Source organism: Pseudophryne corroboree, chromosome 1, assembly GCF_028390025.1.
Source record: "Pseudophryne corroboree isolate aPseCor3 chromosome 1, aPseCor3.hap2, whole genome shotgun sequence".
In the NCBI taxonomy this organism is placed as follows: Eukaryota; Metazoa; Chordata; class Amphibia; order Anura; family Myobatrachidae; genus Pseudophryne; species Pseudophryne corroboree.
In genome coordinates, this window is record NC_086444.1 from 575,210,169 (window position 1) to 575,234,103 (window position 23,935).

At 46.9% G+C, this 23,935-nt stretch overlaps 1 protein-coding gene across 1 annotated transcript in view; it reads right to left on the bottom strand.

Annotated features, from left to right (window-relative positions):
- Window positions 1-23,935, bottom strand: part of LOC135036375 (atrial natriuretic peptide receptor 1-like) — a 213,144-nt gene that overhangs the window by 138,453 nt on the left and 50,756 nt on the right. The window contains exons 9-11 of the mRNA XM_063954446.1: window positions 15,672-15,813; window positions 7,291-7,377; window positions 6,884-7,027 (exon numbers count right to left, since the gene is read on the bottom strand). Of these exons, the coding sequence (XP_063810516.1) occupies window positions 6,884-7,027; window positions 7,291-7,377; window positions 15,672-15,813 (373 nt within the window). The remainder of the gene's footprint in view (window positions 1-6,883; window positions 7,028-7,290; window positions 7,378-15,671; window positions 15,814-23,935) is intronic.

Consider the following 23,935-nt stretch of genomic DNA (forward strand, 5'->3'; position numbering starts at 1 on the left):
TGGTTTGGACCCCCACCGAAAAAGAAGCAATTAATCTCTCCTTGCACAAACTGGCTCTACAGAGGCAAGATGTCCACCTCATCATCATCCTCCGATATATCACCGTGTACATCCCGCTCCTCACAGATTATCAATTCGTCCCCACTGGAATCCACCATCTCAGCTCCCTGTGTACTTTGTGGAGGCAATTGCTGCTGGTCAATGTCTCCACGGAGGAATTGATTATAATTCATTTTAATGAACATCATCTTCTCCACATTTTCTGGAAGTAACCTCGTACGCAGATTGCTGACAAGGTGAGCGGCGGCACTAAACACTCTTTCGGAGTACACACTTGTGGGAGGGCAACTTAGGTAGAATAAAGCCAGTTTGTGCAAGGGCCTCCAAATTGCCTCTTTTTCCTGCCAGTATAAGTACGGACTGTCTGACGTGCCTACTTGGATGCGGTCACTCATATAATCCTCCACCATTCTTTCAATGGTGAGAGAATCATATGCAGTGACAGTAGACGACATGTCCGTAATCGTTGTCAGGTCCTTCAGTCCGGACCAGATGTCAGCATCAGCAGTCGCTCCAGACTGCCCTGCATCACCGCCAGCGGGTGGGCTCGGAATTCTGAGCCTTTTCCTCGCACCCCCAGTTGCGGGAGAATGTGAAGGAGGAGATGTTGACAGGTCGCGTTCCGCTTGACTTGACAATTTTGTCACCAGCAGGTCTTTGAACCCCAGCAGACTTGTGTCTGCCGGAAAGAGAGATCCAAGGTAGGTTTTAAATCTAGGATCGAGCACGGTGGCCAAAATGTAGTGCTCTGATTTCAACAGATTGACCACCCGTGAATCCTTGTTAAGCGAATTAAGGGCTCCATCCACAAGTCCCACATGCCTAGCGGAATCGCTCCCTTTTAGCTCCTCCTTCAATGCCTCCAGCTTCTTCTGCAAAAGCCTGATGAGGGGAATGACCTGACTCAGGCTGGCAGTGTCTGAACTGACTTCACGTGTGGCAAGTTCAAAAGGTTGCAGAACCTTGCACAACGTTGAAATCATTCTCCACTGCGCTTGAGACAGGTACATTCCACCTCCTATATCGTGCTCAATTGTATAGGCTTGAATGGCCTTTTGCTGCTCCTCCAACCTCTGAAGCATATAGAGGGTTGAATTCCACCTCGTTACCACTTCTTGCTTCAGATGATGGCAGGGCAGGTTCAGGCATTTTTGGTGGTGCTCCAGTCTTCTGTACGTGGTGCCTGTACGCCGAAAGTGTCCCGCAATTCTTCTGGCCACCGACAGCATCTCTTGCACGCCCCTGTCGTTTTTTAAAAAATTCTGCACCACCAAATTCAAGGTATGTGCAAAACATGGGACGTGCTGGAATTTGCACATATTTAATGCACACACAATATTGCTGGCGTTGTCCGATGCCACAAATCCACAGGAGAGTCCAATTGGGGTAAGCCATTCCGCGATGATCTTCCTCAGTTGCGTAAGAGGTTTTCAGCTGTGTGCGTATTCTGGAAAGCGGTGATACAAAGCGTAGCCTGCCTAGGAAAGAGTTGGCGTTTGCGAGATGCTGCTACTGGTGCCGCCGCTGCTGTTCTTGCGGCGGGAGTCCATACATCTACCCAGTGGGCTGTCACAGTCATATAGTCCTGACCCTGCCCTGCTCCACTTGTCCACATGTCCGTGGTTAAGTGGACATTGGGTACAACTGCATTTTTTAGGACACTGGTGAGTCTTTTTCTGACGTCCGTGTACATTCTCGGTATCGCCTGCCTAGAGAAGTGGAACCTAGATGGTATTTGGTAACGGGGGCACACTGCCTCAAGAAATTGTCTAGTTCCCTGTGAACTAACGGCGGATACCGGACGCACGTCTAACACCAACATAGTTGTCAAGGCCTCAGTTATCCGCTTTGCAACAGGATGACTGCTGTGATATTTCATCTTCCTCGCAAAGGACTGTTGGACAGTCAATTGCTTGGTGGAAGTAGTAAAAGTGGGCTTACGACTTCCCCTCTGGGATGACCATCGACTCCCAGCAGCAACAACAGCAGCGCCAGCAGCAGTAGGCGTTACACGCAAGGATGCATCGGAGGAATCCCAGGCAGGAGAGGACTCGTCAGAATTGCCAGTGACATGGCATGCAGGACTATTGGCATTCCTGGGGAAGGAGGAAATTGACACTGAGGGAGTTGGTGGGGTGGTTTGCGTGAGCTTGGTTACAAGAGGAAGGGATTTACTGGTCAGTGGACTGCTTCCGCTGTCGCCCAAAGTTTTTGAACTTGTCACTGACTTATTATGAATGCGCTGCAGGTGACGTATAAGGGAGGATGTTCCGAGGTGGTTAACGTCCTTACCCCTACTTATTACAGCTTGACAAAGGCAACACACGGCTTGACAAATGTTGTCCGCATTTCTGGTGAAATACTTCCACACCGAAGAGCTGATTTTTTTGGTATTTTCACCAGGCATGTCAACGGCCCTATTCCTCCCACGGACAACAGGTGTCTCCCCGGGTGCCTGACTTAAACAAACCACCTCACCATCAGAATCCTCCTTGTCAATTTCCTCCCCAGCGCCAGCAACACCCATATCCTCCTCATCCTGGTGTACTTCAACACTGACATCTTCAATCTGACTATCAGGAACTGGACTGCGGGTGCTCCTTCCAGCACTTGCAGGGGGCGTGCAAATGGTGGAAGGCGCATGCTCTTCACGTCCAGTGTTGGGAAGGTCAGGCATCGCAACCGACACTATTGGACTCTCCTTGTGGATTTGGGATTTCGAAGAACGCACAGTTCTTTGCGGTGCTTTTGCCAGCTTGAGTCTTTTCAGTTTTCTAGCGAGAGGCTGAGTGCTTCCATCCTCATGTGAAGCTGAACCACTAGCCATGAACATAGGCCAGGGCCTCAGCCGTTCCTTGCCACTCCGTGTGGTAAATGGCATATTGGCAAGTTTACGCTTCTCCTCCGACAATTTTATTTTAGATTTTGGAGTCCTTTTTTTACTGATATTTGGTGTTTTGGATTTTACATGCTCTGTACTATGACATTGGGCATCGGCCTTGGCAGACGACGTTGCTGGCATTTCATCGTCTCGGCCATGACTAGTGGCAGCAGCTTCAGCACGAGGTGGAAGTGGATCTTGATCTTTCCCTAATTTTGGAACCTCAACATTTTTGTTCTCCATATTTTAATAGGCACAACTAAAAGGCACCTCAGGTAAACAATGGAGATGGATGGATACTAGTATACTTATGGATGGACGAGCGACTGCCGACACAGAGGTAGCTACAGCCGTGGACTACCGTACTGTGTCTGCTGCTAATATAGACTGGATGATAAGGAGATGAAATTAATATATATATATATATATATAATATCACTAGTACTGCAGCCGGACAGGTATATATATTTATTATGTAATGACTGATGACGGACTTGCTGGACACTGTCAGCTCAGCAGCACCGCAGACTGCTACAGTAAGCTACTATAGTAGTATGTATAAAGAAGAAAGAAAAAAAAAAACCACGGGTAGGTGGTATACAATTATGGATGGACGAGCGACTGCCGACACAGAGGTAGCTACAGCCGTGGACTACCGTACTGTGTCTGCTGCTAATATAGACTGGATGATACTGAGATGAAATTAATATATATATATATATAATATCACTAGTACTGCAGCCGGACAGGTATATATATTTATTATGTAATGACTGATGACGAACCTGCTGGACACTGTCAGCTCAGCAGCACCGCAGACTGCTACAGTAAGCTACTATAGTAGTATGTATAAAGAAGAAAGAAAAAAAAAAAACCACGGGTAGGTGGTATACAATTATGGATGGACGAGCGACTGCCGACACAGAGGTAGCTACAGCCGTGGACTACCATACTGTGTCTGCTGCTAATATAGACTGGATGATAATGAGATGAAATCAATATATATATATATAATATCACTAGTACTGCAACCGGACAGGTATATATATTTATTATGTAATGACTGATGACGGACCTGCTGGACACTGTCAGCTCAGCAGCACCGCAGACTGCTACAGTAAGCTACTATAGTAGTATGTATAAAGAAGAAAGAAAAAAAAAAAACCACGGGTAGGTGGTATACAATTATGGATGGACGAGCGACTGCCGACACAGAGGTAGCTACAGCCGTGGACTACCGTACTGTGTCTGCTGCTAATATAGACTGGATGATAATGAGATGAAATCAATATATATATATATAATATCACTAGTACTGCAGCCGGACAGGTATATATATTTATTATGTAATGACTGATGACGGACCTGCTGGACACAGTCAGCTCAGCAGCACCGCAGACTGCTACAGTAAGCTACTATAGTAGTATGTATAAAGAAGAAAGAAAAAAAAAAAAACCACGGGTAGGTGGTATACAATTATGGATGGACGAGCGACTGCCGACACAGAGGTAGCTACAGCCGTGGACTACCGTACTGTGTCTGCTGCTAATATAGACTGGATGATAATGAGATGAAATCAATATATATATATATAATATCACTAGTTCTGCAGCCGGACAGGTATATATATTTATTATGTAATGACTGATGACGGACCTGCTGGACACTGTCAGCTCAGCAGCACCGCAGACTGCTACAGTAAGCTACTATAGTAGTATGTATAAAGAAGAAAGAAAAAAAAAAACCACGGGTAGGTGGTATACAATTATGGATGGACGAGCGACTGCCGACACAGAGGTAGCTACAGCCGTGGACTACCGTACTGTGTCTGCTGCTAATATAGACTGGATGATAATGAGATGAAATCAATATATATATATATATAATATCACTAGTACTGCAGCCGGACAGGTATATATATTTATTATGTAATGACTGATGACGGACCTGCTGGACACAGTCAGCTCAGCAGCACCGCAGACTGCTACAGTAAGCTACTATAGTAGTATGTATAAAGAAGAAAGAAAAAAAAAACCACGGGTAGGTGGTATACAATATTATATATACATTATATACAATTATATATATATATATATATATATATATATATATATATATATACATATATATATATATATTAAACTGGTGGTGACTGGTGGTCAGGTCACTGGTCACACTATCAGCAACTTGCAAGTAGTACTCCTAAGCAGACAATCACAATATATATTATACTGGTGGTCAGTGTGGTCACAATGGCAGTGTGGCACTCTGGCAGCAAAAGTGTGCACTGTACGTTATATGTACTCCTGAGTCCTGCTCTCAGACTCTAACTGCTCCCCACTGTCAGTGTCTCCCCCACAAGTCAGATAATATACAGTCACACTATCTATCACTTCAGCAAGTAACTAGTACTCCTCCTAATGCTCCCCAAAATTACTACTGTGTCTCTCTCTACTGTCTCACTCTCTTCTCTATAAACGGAGAGGACACCAGCCACGTCCTCTCCCTATGAATCTCAATGCACGTGTGAAAATGGCGGCGACGCGCGGCTCCTTATATAGAATCCGAGTCTCGCGATAGAATCCGAGCCTCGCGAGAATCCGACAGCGGGATGATGACGTTCGGGCGCGCTCGGGTTAACCGAGCAAGGCGGGAAGATCCGAGTCGCTCGGCCCCGTGTAAAAAAACATGAAGTTCGGGCGGGTTCGGATTCCGAGGAACCGAACCCGCTCATCCCTAGTATAAATGCATTACTAATGTGTGGCATTATGTGTATAAGGTGATCAGGTGCTCCACCATGTGGCATTGCATATAGAAAGGGCACTACTGTGTCGTCTAATGTGAAAAAAGAGCAATAGGGTGTGGTGTAATATGAATAAGGAGCAATTCAGTATGATGTGAATAAGGGGCTCTACTGTGAGGAGTAACGTTTATAAGGTAAAGTGATACTACTGTGGGATGTAATATGAATTATGGACACTATCGCATGATGAAATGTGAATAAAGTAGCAGTACTGTGTGGCGTAATTGGAATTGGGGTTATTGTGTGGCCATGCCCCTTGCCAGCAAACACACCCCTTTTTGGGCTGTGCGCCAAATGTGCAAACTGTTCCTATTTAAAATATAGGGGGTACAAACACCAAAATAAGGACTTCTATGGGTGAGGGGTGATGGTACTGGGAAAGAGGTGCAGGGTCAGAGGCGGAACCAGCGGTGGTGCTAGGGGGCACCAGCCAAAATCTTGCCTAGGGCATCATATTGGTTAGGGGCGGCTCTGATCAAAGGGGATCAGCTTGAAGTAGAACTGCCAGACCTGAGCTTCAGTACAAGGTAATGTCTTGTTTACAAATGGGGTCATACTACAATGGGAACATTTGGGACTTCGCACAGATGTGGGAGACAGCCACTATTTGGTAAGACAGGGTGGAAATGTTTGGTTGTTGTCCAATTTGATCACTTATGTACTTCCATGAAAAAACTGATTAATAGTTTGGTCACTCGACCTAGCAGGATCATGTGGCCATTTTACTTCTTTTTCTGCTTCATTAAAAGTGACAACAATGGACCTGATTTAGAGGTGGATGCTACTGTGTTCGCAATAGCGCCTGCCGTTGAAACACAGGAAGCAATACTATCCATATACTAATGTCAGCCTTCCATTTTTTGTGTTCATGGATAATGCAACTGTGTCAGTGGTTCTGAACAATCCACCATCGGTGCAGTATCACTCGCACCATTGACACTCGCACCATCAACACGAGCAATATCCTCTGGGCTGCTCACTGGTTTCATCTCAAGTCCAAGCAAACATGGCCTCTATGGCTGCGCAAACATCAGTATTTCATCTACCTCTGAATCAGTCCCAATATCTATCGATATGTACACACAATAATTTTTATCATAACTGTTACTTACAAGTTAGAAATACGGTGAAATAATTACCTGAAACCCCAGTTTAGAGGAATATCTTCACTCAGCAACACATCATTCAAACTCCCTTTAGGACAATACTCCGTAATAATAGCCACATTGGGAACTTCAATGCATCCTCCCATAAATTTGCAAAGATTGGGATGATCAAGATCCCTACAGAGATGTGAGAGGGTGAGTAAATACAAATCTGAGTCACCCCATGTCTCTACATTTGTCGCCTATTTTTCTGTAATGAACAACTTTAAAGTTTTCTTTTTATTAATTAGAGATTATAGAATACTTTGTGTTGATTAGTGGTAAGAAGAATTCCTACATATAATATTTTTATTCAATGATGTATGAAAACAAATTTGCAAACATGTGAAAGGGTGACCAGCAATATTATCTATAAGCACTATATTACAGTGTGCAGTTACCGAATTTGCTTTATCTCTCTCCGTACTCTCTTGGTGAGGGTAAATGTCTTCTTTGGGATTTTCTTTATGGCTACTATTCTACCGTCACTGAAAAAAAAGAGAATGGTAATACTGTAAGCATAATTGTGTTTGGTACAGTTTTAGCAATTGCCTTGTCACAACAACAGACTATCTAGTAGCATCAATGTCTTACAGTGAACTTATCTGACGTATTATAGTTAATGGAGAACAATCTTCAAATTAAACACCTCAACAAACCTCCAGGGTGGTCCAATGCCCGGGATCACAGCAGTTCCAGAGCTACTCACCAACACTGGTTCTTGCAAGCCTGATTCTAGCAAGAGGTTGAAGAACTATGATACGCACTCAGCAGCGCAGCTGATTGGATGGTTGTACAGTCAGCAACTGTTCAGTGCGATCATAGTGGTAGAGTAGTAGGGGTATTACACACAGTAGTAATGTGTGGAGGAGCTGCATTGGTGATTGAGTGAGCAGCAGAGTTAAAGGGGCTTATTCCGAGTCGCGTGCAGTGTTGATGCTGCAAGCAGCTGGCTGATGTTTTAAGTCTGCACATGCGTCCCGATTGTCAGCGCTTAGAGATGCAGAACAGATTTGGACATGTGGTCTATGGAATTCAGTGGGCGTTTCTGGCATATAACAATGAGGTATCTAAAGCGGGGTCGATGTGTTGCTGTAAGTGGCTGCATCCAAAAATGCGCAGCCGCTCACACAGGAGAAACTGCAACTGCTGTAGGCTGGTGCAAGTTGCGAAGGTGCATTCTATGGTGCACTGATGGTGCGAGCAATGACGCACTGAGACGCAAATGCACCACTGCAAGACGCTGCAAGTGGGTTTCTCAGTATTCTGAAAATCAGCAGCGGCATTACAATCAGAAGCAGCTGCAGAAAAAGACGTAGCCATGTCTGTGTGCGACTCCAGATGTGGTGCTACACTGCTTAGGGGGAGATGTACAGTGTATCTAAAGCTAAAGTGTTACATCAATGCAATGTACTGTATAAATACTGTATATGTGAGAGCCAATGGATTGGCAGGCGATGTAAATGGATTAGTTGCTGTGTCTTTATACTTGGGATAAAATTAAGTGCATACAAACAATGAAATAATATGTCAGCTAATAAAAGTGGTGATAGATAGTGAAAGACTGCATAAACGCATGCAGTAAATCAAATCTACAGACCTTCTGTAATTGTGCATTTCAGGATCATTTCTACCATATATGATTAATCTTCATAATAAAAAGCTTCTACTTTATATGAGAGACAGCTTTGTGGATATAGTACATACAGATGTGTAGGATCCAAAACTGGAGTTACAATCAGATTAAAAAAAAACACTTAAATACCGTATAGCAGATGAACATATACTATAATACCTTGGCGCTGGTGCAGTTTGCTCCCCAAATCACAGACACAATTTACACTAATTAAAAATTGTCAGGCAGAAGCGGTCGCTGGGCGGGAGGGGGTGGACCAGCGGAGCTTGACCGCCATTTTAGGAGTGCGGTTCAGGCAACGCAGGCTTGCCCGGACCATGCGGGGGGCGGGCCATGGTGGCTGCGTGACATCACACGCAGCCGCTGCATCACTCACAGCGATGAGTAGCTCTCTGCCAGCGTGCAGGAGCTGTGCCGGTGGGGAGCTACTCTTCAAGTACAAAAGCATTGTCGCTGTGTGATGCTTTTGTACTTGTGCAACGGGGCAGGGCCTGACATGCAGGGTGGACTATCCCTGTGCTGGGTGTCCCCCCGCATGTCAGGGAAGATGAACGTAGATGTGCTAAATTTAGCAAATCTACGACCAGGGCCAGTATTTACTAAAAATCCGAGTTTTGCCGATTTGTGTTTTTTTTTCTAAGTCCCAATCCGGGAATTCACTAAGCAGAAAACTCGGCAGTGTCTGGTCTATTCGTAATGGTTTGATTGGCAAAGTTCAGAAATACGAATGAATAGACCATCGGTCAAACGCGGCTGTTATTTCATAGAATACGGGAATTCACTATTCATTCGTATTTGGGTGTTAGTCTCTGAGTGCTCAAGTGCGGGTCTGTTTTTTTTCGATTCATTAAAAAAAGCAGCAAAAAAATAGACCTGCTTTATCCAGTCGAGTTTGGATAACCATGCACGGATCAGTGAGATCTGTGCATGGTTATCTATGGGAAAGGGTCTGTTTAGTGTAAAAACTGAAAAAAAAATTGTGTGGGGTCCCCCCTCCTAAGCATAACCAGCCTCGGGCTCTTTGAGCCGGTCCTGGTTGAAAAAATATGGGGAAAAAAATGACAGGGGTTCCCCCATATTTCATCAACCAGCATCGGGCTCTGCGCCTGGTCCTGGTTCCAAAAATACGGGGGACAAAAAGCGTAGGGGTCCCCCGTATTTTTTAAACCAGCACCGGGCTCCACTAGCCAGGTACATAATGCCACAGCTGGGGGACACTTTTATACTGGTCCCTGCGGCCCTGGCATTACATACCCAACTAGTCACCCCTGGCCGGGGTACCCTGGAGGAGTGGGAACCCCTTAAATCAAGGGGTCCTCCCATCCAGCCACCCAAGGGCCAGGGGTGAAGCCCGAGGCTGTCCCCCCATCCAAGGGCGGCGGATGGGGGGCTGATAGCCATGTGTAAAAAATGTGAATATTGTTTTTAGTAGCAGTACTACAAGTCCCAGCAAGCCTCCCCCGCAAGCTGGCACTTGGAGAACCACAAGTACCAGCATGCGGTGGAAAACCTGGCCCGCTGGTACCTGTAGTACTACTACTAAAAAAATACCCCCAAAAAAACAGGACACACACACCGTGAAAGTATAAGTTTATTACATACATGCACACCTCCATACATACATACTTACCTATGTTCCCACGAGGCTCGGTCCTCTTCTCCATGTAGAATCCTTGGGGGACCTGTGAAAAAAAATATACTCACATAATCCATTGTAGATTGTGTCCAATGTATAATCCACGTACTTGGCAAAACAAAAAAACGGAAACCCGACCACGCACTGAAAGGGGTCCCATGTTTACACATGGGACCCCTTTCCCCGAATGCCAGGACCCCCCCTGACTCCTGTCAAAGAGGGTCCCTTCAGCCAATCAGGGAGCGCCACGTCGTGGCACTCTCCTGATTGGCTGTGTGCTCCGGTAGTGTCTGTAAGGCAGCACACGGCAGAGATACAATGTAGCGCCTATGCGCTCCATTGTAGCCAATGGTGGGAACTGTGCGGTCAGCGGTTGACCGAAAGTAACCTCACCGCTGACCGCAAAGTTCCCACCATTGGCTACAATGGAGCGCATAGGCGCTACATTGTATCTCTGCCGTGTGCTGCCTCACAGACACTACAGGAGCACACAGCCAATCAGGAGAGTGCCACGACGTGGCGCTCTCTGATTGGCTGAAGGGACCCTCTTTGACAGGAGTCAGGGGGGGTCCTGGCAGTTGGGGAAAGGGGTCCCATGTGTAAACATGGGACCCCTTTCAGTGCGTGGTCGGGTTTCCGTTTTTTTGTTTTGCCAAATACGTGGATTATACATTGGACACAATCTACACTGGATTATGTGAGTATAATTTTTTTCACAGGTACCCCAAGGATTCTTCAGGGAGAAGCCGACCGAGCCTCGTGGGAACATAGGTAAGTATGTATGTATGGAGGTGTGCATGTATGCAGGGCTGTTTCTAGCCAATTTGTCTCCCAGTGCGAGATTTAAAAATGCGCCCCCCCCCCTCACCTGCATTGACACAAAAAAATGCGCGCCCCCCCCCTCCCATAGATATAAAGAATTAAAATTTGTGCCCGCTCCCGGCAAGGGGGCGTGGCCTTGCTAAAATGGACGCGGTCTCGCTAAAATGGGCGTGGTCTTACCTGAAAAGACTACCTTAGACCCCAGTTTTTGACCCTGCACCAACAGATCATGGTCACCACAGGGAAAAAAAATTCCACCATATTATGCCCCACACAGTAATTCCCCTGCACCATATTATGCCACACACCGCAATGCCCTTGATACATTATGCCCTACAGTAAAGCTTCTAATTACTTTTAAATTACCTGCTCATTGCCAAGGGTTTCACGTGCTGGGTGTCATGCTGGTTGCCAGGGGTTTCATGCTCTGGGATCCATGCTGGTTGTCAGGGGTTTCTTGCTCTGGGATCCATGCTGGTTGTCAGGGGTTGCATGCTCTGGGACGGGTGTCATGATCATTGCCAGGGCTGTGTAATGCTACTTGCGAGGGCTCTCAGCACACCATCACCTTCCTGTCTGTCGTCTCTCAGCACGCCATCACCTCCCCATGTCGTCTTTCAGCACACCATCAGCACGCATCGTCTCCCCCTTCATTCTATGGGGGGATATCCAATTACCCACTGTCAATGACCGCTGGGGTAATTGTATCGCCGCGGGCTATCCAATTAGCTCCGATGCCGGCATTTATCAGGGATTTTGCTTCCGGTGCCTGAGGCATAATCCGCGATAAGTGTCCTGCCGGAGCTGCGCTCACGCAAGGGATTGGGGACTTATCCCTGTTCCCATGTATTATCGCACGATCGCGGGTCCAATTTTGGCCAATAAAAATGGGCTGTAATTGGATACCGCGATAATGACCATTGGTCATTAATCGTGATGACCGGCCGTTTTTATCACGCAAAACCGCATCAGGGATAATTGGATACCCACCTATGTCTCCCTGTGTCCCTTCCCCCCTTCATTATTTGCTTCACTGTGTCCTCCCCCTTATTTTATGCCTCTGTGTGTATCCCCACTCCCCCTTCATTCTTTGCCTCTCTGTGGTCCCCCCCTTATTCTATGCCTCTCTTTGTGTAACCCCCTCCCCCTTCATTCTGTGCCTGTGTGTGCCCCCCCTTATTCTCTGCCTCTCTGTGTGTAACCCCCTCCCCCTTCATTCTGTGCCTGTGTGTGCCCCCCCTTATTCTACGCCTCTGTGTGTACCCCCTTCATTCTGTGCCTGTGTGTGCCCCCCTTATTGTATGCCTCTGTGTGTACCCCCCTCCCCCTTCATTCTTTGCCTGTGTGCACCCCGCACACACCCTTATTCTCTGCCTCTCCATGTGTTTGGTCCCCCCCCCCACCTCACCACTCAAATTCAGCAAGTACAGAGGAGATACTAAAAGGTATGACAGTATGGCACTCTGGTCTGGAGCGGGGGGGGGGGGGGTGGTGGTGAGGACTGGCGGCAGACGCTCCCGGCAGCAGCTAGCAAGGAGGGAGTCTAGGAGCTGCTGTAGTAACGCCGCCGAGCACCACGGCGGGTCTTGCTCGGTGGCGGATTTGTGTCAGGGGGCGGCTGTGGGATAATGGTGGTGGGTGGGTGGGATCGATGCACCGGGCACCCTGCTTGCCCCACGGTTTTTACGTCACTGCTCTCCTGCCTAGTACTCCATTCGGGGGCGGAGTTTCATGGAATGACGCGGTTGCGTTGTGATGTCACGACGCAACCATGTCATTCCGCAAAACTCCGCCCCCCGAACGGAGTACTCGGGAAGAGGAGTGATGAGGGGGAGCTGTGAAGGGATAAAGTGCCGCGGCGGGCGCCCAGTGCAGTTGCACGGCTCGTCCGCCGCAAGAAACGGCACTGCATGTATGTAATAAACTTATACTTTCACAGTGTGTGTGTCCTGTTTTTTGGGGGGTATTTTTTTAGTAGTAGTACTACAGGTACCAGCGGGCCAGGTTTTCCACCGCATGCTGGTACTTGTGGTTCTCCAAGTACCAGCTTGCGGGGGAGGCTTGCTGGGACTTGTAGTACTGCTACTAAAAACAATATTAACATTTTTTACACATGGCTATCAGCCCCCCATCCGCCACCCTTGGATGGGGGGGACAGCCTCGGGCTTCACACCTGGCCCTTGGGTGGCTGGAGGGGGGGACCCCTTGATTTAAGGGGTTCCCACTCCTCCAGGGTACCCCGGCCAGGGGTGACTAGTTGGGTATTTAATGCCAGGGCCGCAGGGACCAGTATAAAAGTGTCCCCAGGCTGTGGCATTATGTACCTGGCTAGTGGAGCCCGGTGCTGGTTACAAAAATACGGGGGACCCCTACGCTTTTTGTCCCCCGTATTTTTGGAACCAGGACCAGGCGCAGAGCCCGGTGCTGGTTGATGAAATATGGGGGAACCCCTGTCATTTCCCCCCCCATATTTTGTCAACCAGGACCGGCTCAAAGAGCCCGAGGCTGGTTGTGCTTAGGAGGGGGGACTCCACGCAATTTTTTTCTGCTTTTTTACGACTTTAAACACCTTTTTAAGGTACACAATGAAGCCCTGCACGGATCTCACAGATCAGGCCGGGATTCCTTGTGTTTTGTCAGGCAGTGTTTTACTCATCACTCCCGTAAAACACTTCCTAACATTACGAATCACATCGACATCGGCAAATACGAATTTGGAAAAGTCGGCAGCTTAGTGAATGAGCGTATCAGGATTCAAAAAGTTGCAGTAAAATGCACCCGATACCATTCGAGTTCAAACACCCTTCAAAACGGCAAAAACATGAATCTTAGTAAATATACCCCCAGGTCTGAATTAGGCCCATAGTCCAGGTAAGTACCACATACAATTGCATCTCACTTACACCCCTGTTTTTAACCATTTATGTTTCTTGCAACAACCTCTTCGATATTAGTCATCAATAAAACTGCTAAAACATCTCTAATATAGCAGATCCAACCCTCCAACCCATCACTGCAATGAAAAAACTATTTGAAAGTACACAAAAGAATAATATATGCCAGAGGGTCTAGGCTCAACATCAGTGTCAGGGAAACAATTGCAAATAGCTTGTCATAAGTGGTTTGCTAGGGCTGGGGACCGTTATCATCATCATCATCATCCACTTGGTCATCTTCAGACACATGTACTGTGATATGGCTTTCTCAGGCACATACACATACTGTATGTATCTTCCTGCTGGCTGTACAATTGCTCAGTACACCCTTACTGTACTTGGCTTGCATTAGTCCTGCCTATCTAAGCATAAGCTAGCGGAAGTGACAGGATTGCACAAATCTACACGGGCACATATGCTTATGCCCAATTATTTGGGCATTCACAAGGTCATTTCATGCAATATAGGATACGCCAACCGGTGTAATACACTTTCCCAAATATATATTAGTCCAACCTGTTAGAGCATTAGTATTACTTAGAATACTGCAATTGAGAGTGAGGAGGACATAAAGGGGCTTTGCCGCAATACAGTAGTATAGACACTTCATGCTAGAATATTATTAGTAACAATAAATCTCTTTTGACTTATTATTATAACTATTATCCTTAATGTATAATCTAGAGCTGCCAATGTAGTTTCCATCTCCCTGGTCCCTCCAGAATATAAGCAATGCTAGGGCCATGTAATGTACATCACCTCTCATATACTGTATATACTTTAGTATGCTGCTTTACATATAACTGCTGTTCCAAAAATTGGTACGAAGTACAGTAGCTTTTTATATGCACTGTATATAAATGGACACTGTAACACTGACCATATAATTATTCTTTTGTAAAGTTCTGCTGCTGTTAGAAGTGAATTAATTAATTTCAATAGGTGCAGTATATTTGAAACATGTATTACTCTAAATTGTGTCTAAAAAAGAGAAAGCATATGATAACCAGATGTCTAACAGGGTGTAGTATGGTATGCCGGTGAAGACCACCCGTCTAACAAACCTCTTTCTGCAGGTTATACACTTCATTATGGCTCTATTGCTGCTTACACTTTGCTTCCTCTTTGTTTTATTGTTACCGCTGCAACGTCCGTAATGACATCATGCCCACTCTGCTACTAAACCACTGTATTATGATTGGATTATCACTCAGCAATAATGCTGACAAAACATCTTTGGTAAGAGATCAAGTAGTATGGGTCATAGGATAATACATCTGCACTCTACTAAGCAGCAAATTCTACACACAGATTTATTACTAAGCAGCAAACTCTACACACAGATTTATTACTAAGCAGCAAACTCTACACACAGATTTATTAGCTCATGGATAACATGTACTATTCTGCAACTAGTATATTACTATCAATCTTGTATCCTAATAATTACATACAACAGATACAAAATGAAGGTAAAAATTGGGTATATGTGACTTTAATTTAGCCACATTTAAATATTTATATGTTTACGTTCATTTTGTTGCTATTTGTTTGTGTATAACCTATTTTATTCCCAAGGTACATATACTTAAAGTTAAACTGATTATTCAGATGTTATTATGATAAACCGGCATGGAAAGAAACATACTATAAAGTAGATTTAATAAGACTGATGTCGGTGCAACAGAAAGAGGTTTCAATTGAATTACAGCATAGGGAGAGAGAGAGAGAGAGAGATTGATAAGCACATACTATCTGCCAGTCTTGGTGAAGAATTGCTTTCTGGATGTGCTGACAGCCCCTGTGCAGGAGCTCAGGGTAGTGAGACAACTGGCATTGGAGGTGCTGGCAGCTTGGAGTGTGCTTCCTGTAGGGTTCTGATGTGTGGAATGATCTGAAGATAAGAACACAATAATGAAACAGCTTTTCATGAGAGCTGTTGCAAAGATAATGTCATTGTTTATGTCCTGTAGTTCTTTATGGCATATATACTATTCAATGACAAATTCTCAAAGGTTACTTACAATATAAGTGTAGCCTGATTATGGAAGGCAAGTAGTGTGTAAACTAAATGCTCTGCAGGTATGTAATTAATTATCCAGCCTTATTGATACTACCCCTCGATCCCTACACAGTGACCTACAGCCAGGGGTGTAGCGAGGGTGGCTCCAGTGGAGCGTGAGCTTCAGGTGCCGAAAGAGTTAGAGGGCACGCTGCCACCCACCACCCCCTTCCCGCGGGCCACTGCAATGGCAGCTGCATAGCAGGAGGAGGAGAAGCAGAGGGGGCACACACTGACTTGGACTTGGAGACTAGGTAGGGTACAGGGCAGGCCAGAAGTGACAGCAGGAGACACTGACAGCCGGCACATGCTGGAGCTCTGCAGCCCTCTTTATAAGTTTCACTGTCTGTTTGTAGCTGTACAGTAGGTTACTTCTGTCCTGCAGCATCGCTTTCTGCCCCCACTGCTGCAGCACATCTTTCTTTCCTGGAAGCTGCTGCACATGTCTCTACTTCAGATGCTGCAGCAGCTCTCTCTGCCCTAGCAGCTGCAGAACCTCTTTCTGCCCAAGCTTCTGCAGAACCTCTCTGTGCCCCAGCTGCTGTATCACCTCTCTCTGCCCCAACTGCTGCCACACTTCTCTCTACATGAGATGCTGCAGCACCTTTTTCTGCCCCAGATGCTGCTGCAGCACCTCTCTCTGCATTAGAAGCTGAAGTGCCTCACTCTATCTCTCAAGCTGCTGCAGCACCTGAGCTCCACAAGGTCTAGATCTGGCCCTGTCACCATTATAATATTGTTTCTTTTGAAATGTAACATGCCACCACATGTTGGCTTGTCCCCCAATTCGGTACAGGGGAGGGGGAGCCACAACATACCCTTGCTCCAGGCACCATGGTGCCTAGCTACACCTCTGCCTACAGGACAGGAAGTGTCATGTGACGCTGGCATGCAGCTGTCAGTAGAAGCAGCATTATCAGCATTGTAACATAGGTAAGACTAAGAACGGGGCTTACTTTGCCAAACTTTAATTGTCTTTTTTTTTCCAGCATAAGAAAGAATCATAATAATAGGAAGCTCCAGCAAGCACAGATACAACATCCACAGTACCACAGAAACTTTTAAATATCAAAGTGGTGATATTAGTATAATTGGCTTAGAGGAATATACGCAGCTGAGATTTTTAAGGCTATGGACTTGCTAGTCATGGCAAGTGAAGCTGCCGCCCAGAAAAGAACATAAGGGTAAATGTTTGAAGCAGTGATAAGAGTGCCCATGGCAACCAATCAGCTGCTCTGTATAATTTTATAGTATGCAAACTATAAATGTTACTTCAATGCTGATTGGTTGCCATGGGCAACTTCTCCACTGGCTCACTTCTCCTCTCTTATATCACTGCTTCATACATTTACCCCATAAACTCATACAGGAGTCATTGCAAAGTCCTCAGCAACTGTGTACACATATGTAGCACTGACTCAATAATGAGGAACATTGTCTCCCCGAGTGAGTCTCTGGTCACAGAGACTGGCCGCAGCAGTAGCTGTCGCTATGTTTCTCTGTGTACATGATCGCAGCTGAAGGCAGATACATGCCTCGTAAACAGCTGTGACAACATCTGCGTTTCTGCTGAGGGGTACACTAGGCTGCACAAGAATAGACATTGGGGTGTAGAGTAGGATCTTGATCCGAGGCACCAACAGGCTCAAAGCTTTGACTGTTCCCAGAATGCACAGCGCCGCCTCCTCTATAACCCCGCCTCCCTGCACAGGAGCTCAGTTTTGTAGTTGGTGCTGCAGTAAGCAGGCACATAACAGAGGGGCTGCTCCAGGCAGCCCTAAGAAGAGCTTTTTTTGAAGAAAAAAGTGAAGACTACAAGGGCAGCAGCGGTGTGTAAATGTCAGGAGACATGCACTGCTGCAGTTGCAGCTCTCCCCAGCGGCGCTGTACACTCCCGAGCCCTGGATGCCGGGTAACTACAGCAGGAGGCTCCGGTTTTCTTCACGTCAGGCACACACGACGGGGGCTCTCCGGGATCGCGTGGCCGCGCTTCGGGAGGTGGTGAGTGGGTCACGCTTGCGGGACCCGGTCTTTACCGCGATCCGGCGCGGTCAGTGGGAGGCGGGCCGCGCGCGCTGGTGGTGGACACTGTGGCAGTACAGGCGATCCTACTAGATCACCAGTGCATGGGTGCAGGTCAGGTTTTCTCTCTAAACCATTTTCAGTAGCCCACAGTACCCGGTGGTTTTGCCAGCAGGGGGATAAGGCTTAGACCTGAAGCCCCTCCCCCAGCCCCAGGGCGCCATTTCCCGCAAATGTTCCCGCCCTGGAGCTGCATATCTGTCTCTCCCTCACTCTCTGTCAGTGTCTGGGCGCCATTATCTCTCAGCTTCACTGTTCCTGGGACTGCTTGGGCAAATCCTCCTGTGTAAAGCCGCCTGGTTGTCAGTGCTGTGACTTTACATGACACTTAAGTATTCTACCTGCCTTTTTAGACAGTGCTAGTTAAGAATGAGTGCATTTAGCCAGGGTTTTCTAGTACAATTACCCTGTGATATACATCCAGTTCTTACTGTGTAGTGTTATATCTATTGACTATATAGCTATATATATAAGCTAGTCCAGTGCAGTATTATTGTTAGTAATAACCTCTGCATTGTATAAACTGTGACTATTTGTGTGTGCATTAGATAGTTGAGTGGTGTTCATTTCGTGTCTTTCACTCAACTTGCTATGCCTATATTCTATAACCTGAGGGGGCTTGGTGCGTCAGGTATTATATTGATATAGGATTTTCACAGAGATATACTTTAATACGTGTTTTTCTCTGTGATTTAGTCACCATATCTCTCCTTTATCTCTGCTAGTGCTGACTACACCGTGCAGGGGTTTGGGTAAGAGGTATTGTGCTGCTGTCAATGGAATGTGTTACCTGATACTGCAAGTTATATCATGTCTGCTTCTGAGGGTAACGGCTCTGGGGCTGAACACACTGCCGGTGTTGCTGAAGCCACAGATCCCTATGAGGAGAATATAGCAGCTGTGGGCTCTGGTTCTGGGGGATCCTTGCCCCCCAGTGGGACTGTGGCAACGGAGGTACATAATGACCCACCGTGGGCCGCTTTTTCCATGCTTCTACATACGCTAGTTAATAAACTAACACCCCCTATGGGACCCCCAATGCCGGTACAACCGTATGTGGTCCCTGCAGCTAACCCGCTGTGGGTGGACGATTTATCTGCTCAATTGAAGAAGTTGAACCAGTCCCTGACTACTAAAAAGTCTGACCATCGCTCGCCTAAGCCCAAGGGGTCCTCTAAGCGAGCGCTTGTCTCCTCACAATCCACTGCTGTCACTGACACCTCATCTGATGAAGACAGCACTGAAGACAGCACTTACACTGACCCCACAGGTTCTGACTCAGATACTGCTGATGGGGAGGGTAGTTCACATGTGGATGTTCCTGATCTTTTGGAGGCTAATTCTAGTTTGGAGTTAATTCTACAGATTACGGATGATCCCGGGCCATCCGTCCCTCCTAAGAAACCAGATAGGTTCAAGCGTCAGAAGGTGGTTAAACAAGTTTTACCTCACTCTGATCACCTAGTGGATATACGTCAGGAACCCTGGAAAAACCCGGGTACGAAGTTTGTGCCTCAAAAGAAGATGCTGGCTCGCTATCCCCTCGCACCAGAGCTGTCTAAGAATTGGGAAACGCCTCCTCCAGTAGACTCACATGTGGCTAGGATGGTGGTTTCCTCAGCTCTACCTGTCACAACCGTCACGTCTCTAAAAGAGCCTACGGATAAACGTGTGGAGGGTTGTCTAAAAGCGATTTACACCCTCACGGGTGCTGCACAAAGGCCCACTATTGCAGTAACATGGGCTGCAAAGACTATTGAAGCATGGGCCTTGGAGTTAGAAGCTGAAATCTCTTCTGACCATGCTAGACAATGCTTGTCATATATTGTCACAGCTTCTCGCTATATTAAAGAGGCGGCTTCTGATGCCGGTATCCTAGCAGCCAAGGCCTCTACTACGTCAGTCCTGGCTCGCCAGATATTGTGGCTGAGATCCTGGTCTGTGGATCTGGACTCTAGAAAAACCCTGGAGGTACTCCCTTTCAAGGGAGATATTCTGTTTGGTGAGGACTTAAATAAGATAGTGGCTGACTTGGCTACTGCCAAAACTGCCTGTCTGCCAAGTACCGCTCCTTCTGTGTCGAAGGCTAAAGGTACTTCCTTTCGCCTCTTTCGTCCTTCAGGTAAAGCAAAAGGTCAGGCGTACAAAAAGCAGGCCCGCACTTCCAAACCTGGTAAGCCAATGCCAAAGAGAGCCTGGGCGGCCCATCAGCCAGCTTCCAAGGCCGATAAGCCTGCCGCATGACGGGGTGGGCCTCCCCCCGGGGGATCCCAGGGTGGGGGGCCGGCTACTAGGGTATACCCAGGAATGGTTGAAGACCACTTCAGATGCCTGGGTACGGGAAGTCGTCACTCGAGGTTACGCCATAGCCATCAAAAACCGACCCCCTCATCGATTTTGCCAGACAGACGTCCTGTTGGACCAGACAACGGCAAACACTCTGCATTCGGTGGTACAGACCCTCCTGGATACAGGAGTCGTAGTACAGGTGCCTTTTGCGCAGAGGGGCCGGGGGTACTATTCTCCGCTGTTTCTAGTCCCGAAATCGAATGGGTCCTCCCGGCCCATTCTCAACCTCAAAGCAATGAACAGGTTTGTGAAGGTTTCCAAGTTCCGTATGGAAACCCTTCGCTCTATAGTTCTGGCCTTGGAACCTGGGGACTACATGGTCTCCCTGGACATACAGGATGCTTACCTGCATATTCCTATAGCAGCGTCACATCAGCAATACCTGAGGTTTGCTATTGGCAACCTCCATTACCAGTTTCGGGCGTTACCTTTTGGTTTAACAACGGCTCTGCGAGTCTTCACCAAAGTTATGGCGGTGATGACGGTGGTACTCCGCCGTCAAGGGGTCAGGATACTGCCGTATCTGGACGACTTGTTAATCCTGGCAAATTCCCCAGAACTTCTCCTACGTCATCTAGATATGACGGTCCGGTTTCTACAAGCCCACGGGTGGCTCATCAACTGGAAGAAATCCTCCCTGATCCCTGCTCAGAGCATGGTGCATCTGGAAGCGCTATTGGACACTCACAACCAGAGATTGTTCTTGTGTCAGGAGAAAGTCCTGAAGCTTCAGGACAGGATTCGTTGCTTCCTTTCTCGTCCGCAAGTGTCGACACATTCGGCGATGCAGGTGCTGGGCCTCATGGTATCAGCATTTGACATGGTGGAGTATGCTCAATTCCATTCTCGCCTCCTCCAGAGGCTGATTCTAGCCAAGTGGGACGGCCTGCCTCACCGGATCAGGTCTGAAATTATCTCATTGACTCCGGAGGTCCGTCTTTCGCTGCTCTGGTGGCCCCAGGACCAGCAACTGTGCAGGGGCCATCCGTTCTGGATATCCAACTGGGTTCTGTTGACGACAGATGCCAGTCTAAGAGGTTGGAGCGCGGTGCTGGAGCAACACTCCCTTCAGGGTCGGTGGACCAAGGAGGAGTCCCTCCTCTCAATCAACATTCTGGAATTGCGAGCAGTCTTCAATGCATTGAACCTAGCCCAGCATTTAATTCAGAACCGTCCTGTTCAAGTGCGGTCGGACAATGCCACCACAGTGGCTTACATAAATCATCAAGGCGGCACTCGAAGCCGTCTGGCAATGAAGGAAGTCTCATGGATTCTACATTGGGCGGAATGCCATCTACCGGCCATATCGGCAATCTTCATTCCGGGAGTCCTGAATTGGGAAGCGGACTTTCTCAGTCGTCAGGTCATACATGCCGGTGAGTGGGGCCTCCATCCAGAAGTGTTTCAACTCCTAGTGGAAAAGTGGGGTCTTCCAGACGTAGATCTGATGGCGTCTCGACACAATCACAAGGTTCCGGTCTTCGGAGCAAGGACAAGGGATCCTCAAGCAGCATTCGTGGATGCGCTGGCGGTGCCGTGGAGGTTTCGGCTGCCGTACGTGTTCCCTCCGGTGTCACTCCTGCCCAGGGTAATTCGGAAGTTCAAGCAAGAAAGAGGAATTCTGCTTCTCATAGCTCCAGCGTGGCCCAGCGTAGCAAAGCATATCGTCAGAGCGTCCAATTCTACTTCCACAACGCCCAGACCTCCTCGTTCAGGGCCCCTGTGTCTACCAGGACCTAGCCCGGCTGTCTTTGACGGCGTGGCTCTTGAAGCTTCCATCTTAAGGGCTAAAAGGTTTTCTGAGGCGGTCATTCAAACTATGTTGCGGGCCCGGAAACCGGCTTCGGCTCGGATTTACTATAGGGTCTGGCATTCTTACTTTGTTTGGTGCGCATCTAACGATTATGACGCTTCCAAGTTTAGTATAGCCAAGTTGTTGGCTTTTCTTCAGCAGGGCCTGGACTTAAGCCTACGTCTGGCCTCCCTCAAGGTTCATATTTCTGCCTTGTCGGTGTGGTTTCAGAGAAAAATTGCGACCTTACCTGATGTGCAAATTTACACAAGAAATACAAAGATAGTAGACCACTGCGCTCACTGCGGCTGCAGTTATGTAGAACCCTGGTGTCACTCAACACCATATACCATGAACATAAACAAACAAAGAGAACTACCCAACTGCGCACAGCTTGTAATGATCCACTTAAATGTAGAAAGTTTTTTGAAAAATACGTCAGTCAAAATAGTGGAGAGTAGATCGTTGTCCAATCTTCTTCTCCTCTTCTTTTCTTCCTTTCTGACTCCGATGAATCCCCTTCAATTTCGCCAAATGTTCCTCAAAAACAGTGGAAGAGCAATATTGTGTAGTATGTCCTAAATTTCGGTGGTTCTGGATTGTATGGTTCAACAAGATGGTTCGTACCGTACTCACGTCTAATACGGAGGGATTCACACGTATAAAGGTTTCTTTATGGACCCGAAAACTTCTCCCAGCTGGATGGTTTGTTGGTCGTGTTCTTTCAAATCCTCACCGAGTGGTGTCCCAGCGTGGGAGATACCGGGGAGAAGAATACCTCAATTAATGAATATATCACAGTCGATTTTATTCAATTAATTATACTGGTAGCCGGTGGAAATAAGCTGGCATACCGTACTCACACTCCAAGTATATTTAGTACACCCATAAAGGTATCTTTAAAAGTAATCTTGAAAAAGACCTCCTGGTCGAAACGCGTTGGTGTGAGGGCTATACACTACCTACAGACTATCCAGACCACCATTGACTGAGGTGAGATAATCCGGATCTTTCTCACCTTTTTTTTGATGGTGTTAAAACATCTTCTGGTCGTCCTGTTAGGAGTTTTCTGCCCTATTGCTGCTATTTTGCTGTTTGAATTTAATAAAAAACCTTTTTTTATCAAACTTCCCCTCTTGATATATATTTCATTATACCGAGATTGGAAGCACTCGTGAGTGGAGTTCCACTTCCTGGGAAGAAAGTGGAAAAAGAAACCGCTACGTGCTGGATAACATCATAGAAGATTGTAAGTGGGGTACGCTTGCCCATCTACATCTTTACATTCATTTGATCTGTCTGAGTTTGGATTACTTTTAAAGATACCTTTATGGGTGTACTAAATATACTTGGAGTGTGAGTACGGTATGCCAGCTTATTTCCACCGGCTACCAGTATAATTAATTGAATAAAATCGACTGTGATATATTCATTAATTGAGGTATTCTTCTCCCCGGTATCTCCCACGCTGGGACACCACTCGGTGAGGATTTGAAAGAACACGACCAACAAACCATCCAGCTGGGAGAAGTTTTCGGGTCCATAAAGAAACCTTTATACGTGTGAATCCCTCCGTATTAGACGTGAGTACGGTACGAACCATCTTGTTGAACCATACAATCCAGAACCACCGAAATTTAGGACATACTACACAATATTGCTCTTCCACTGTTTTTGAGGAACATTTGGCGAAATTGAAGGGGATTCATCGGAGTCAGAAAGGAAGAAAAG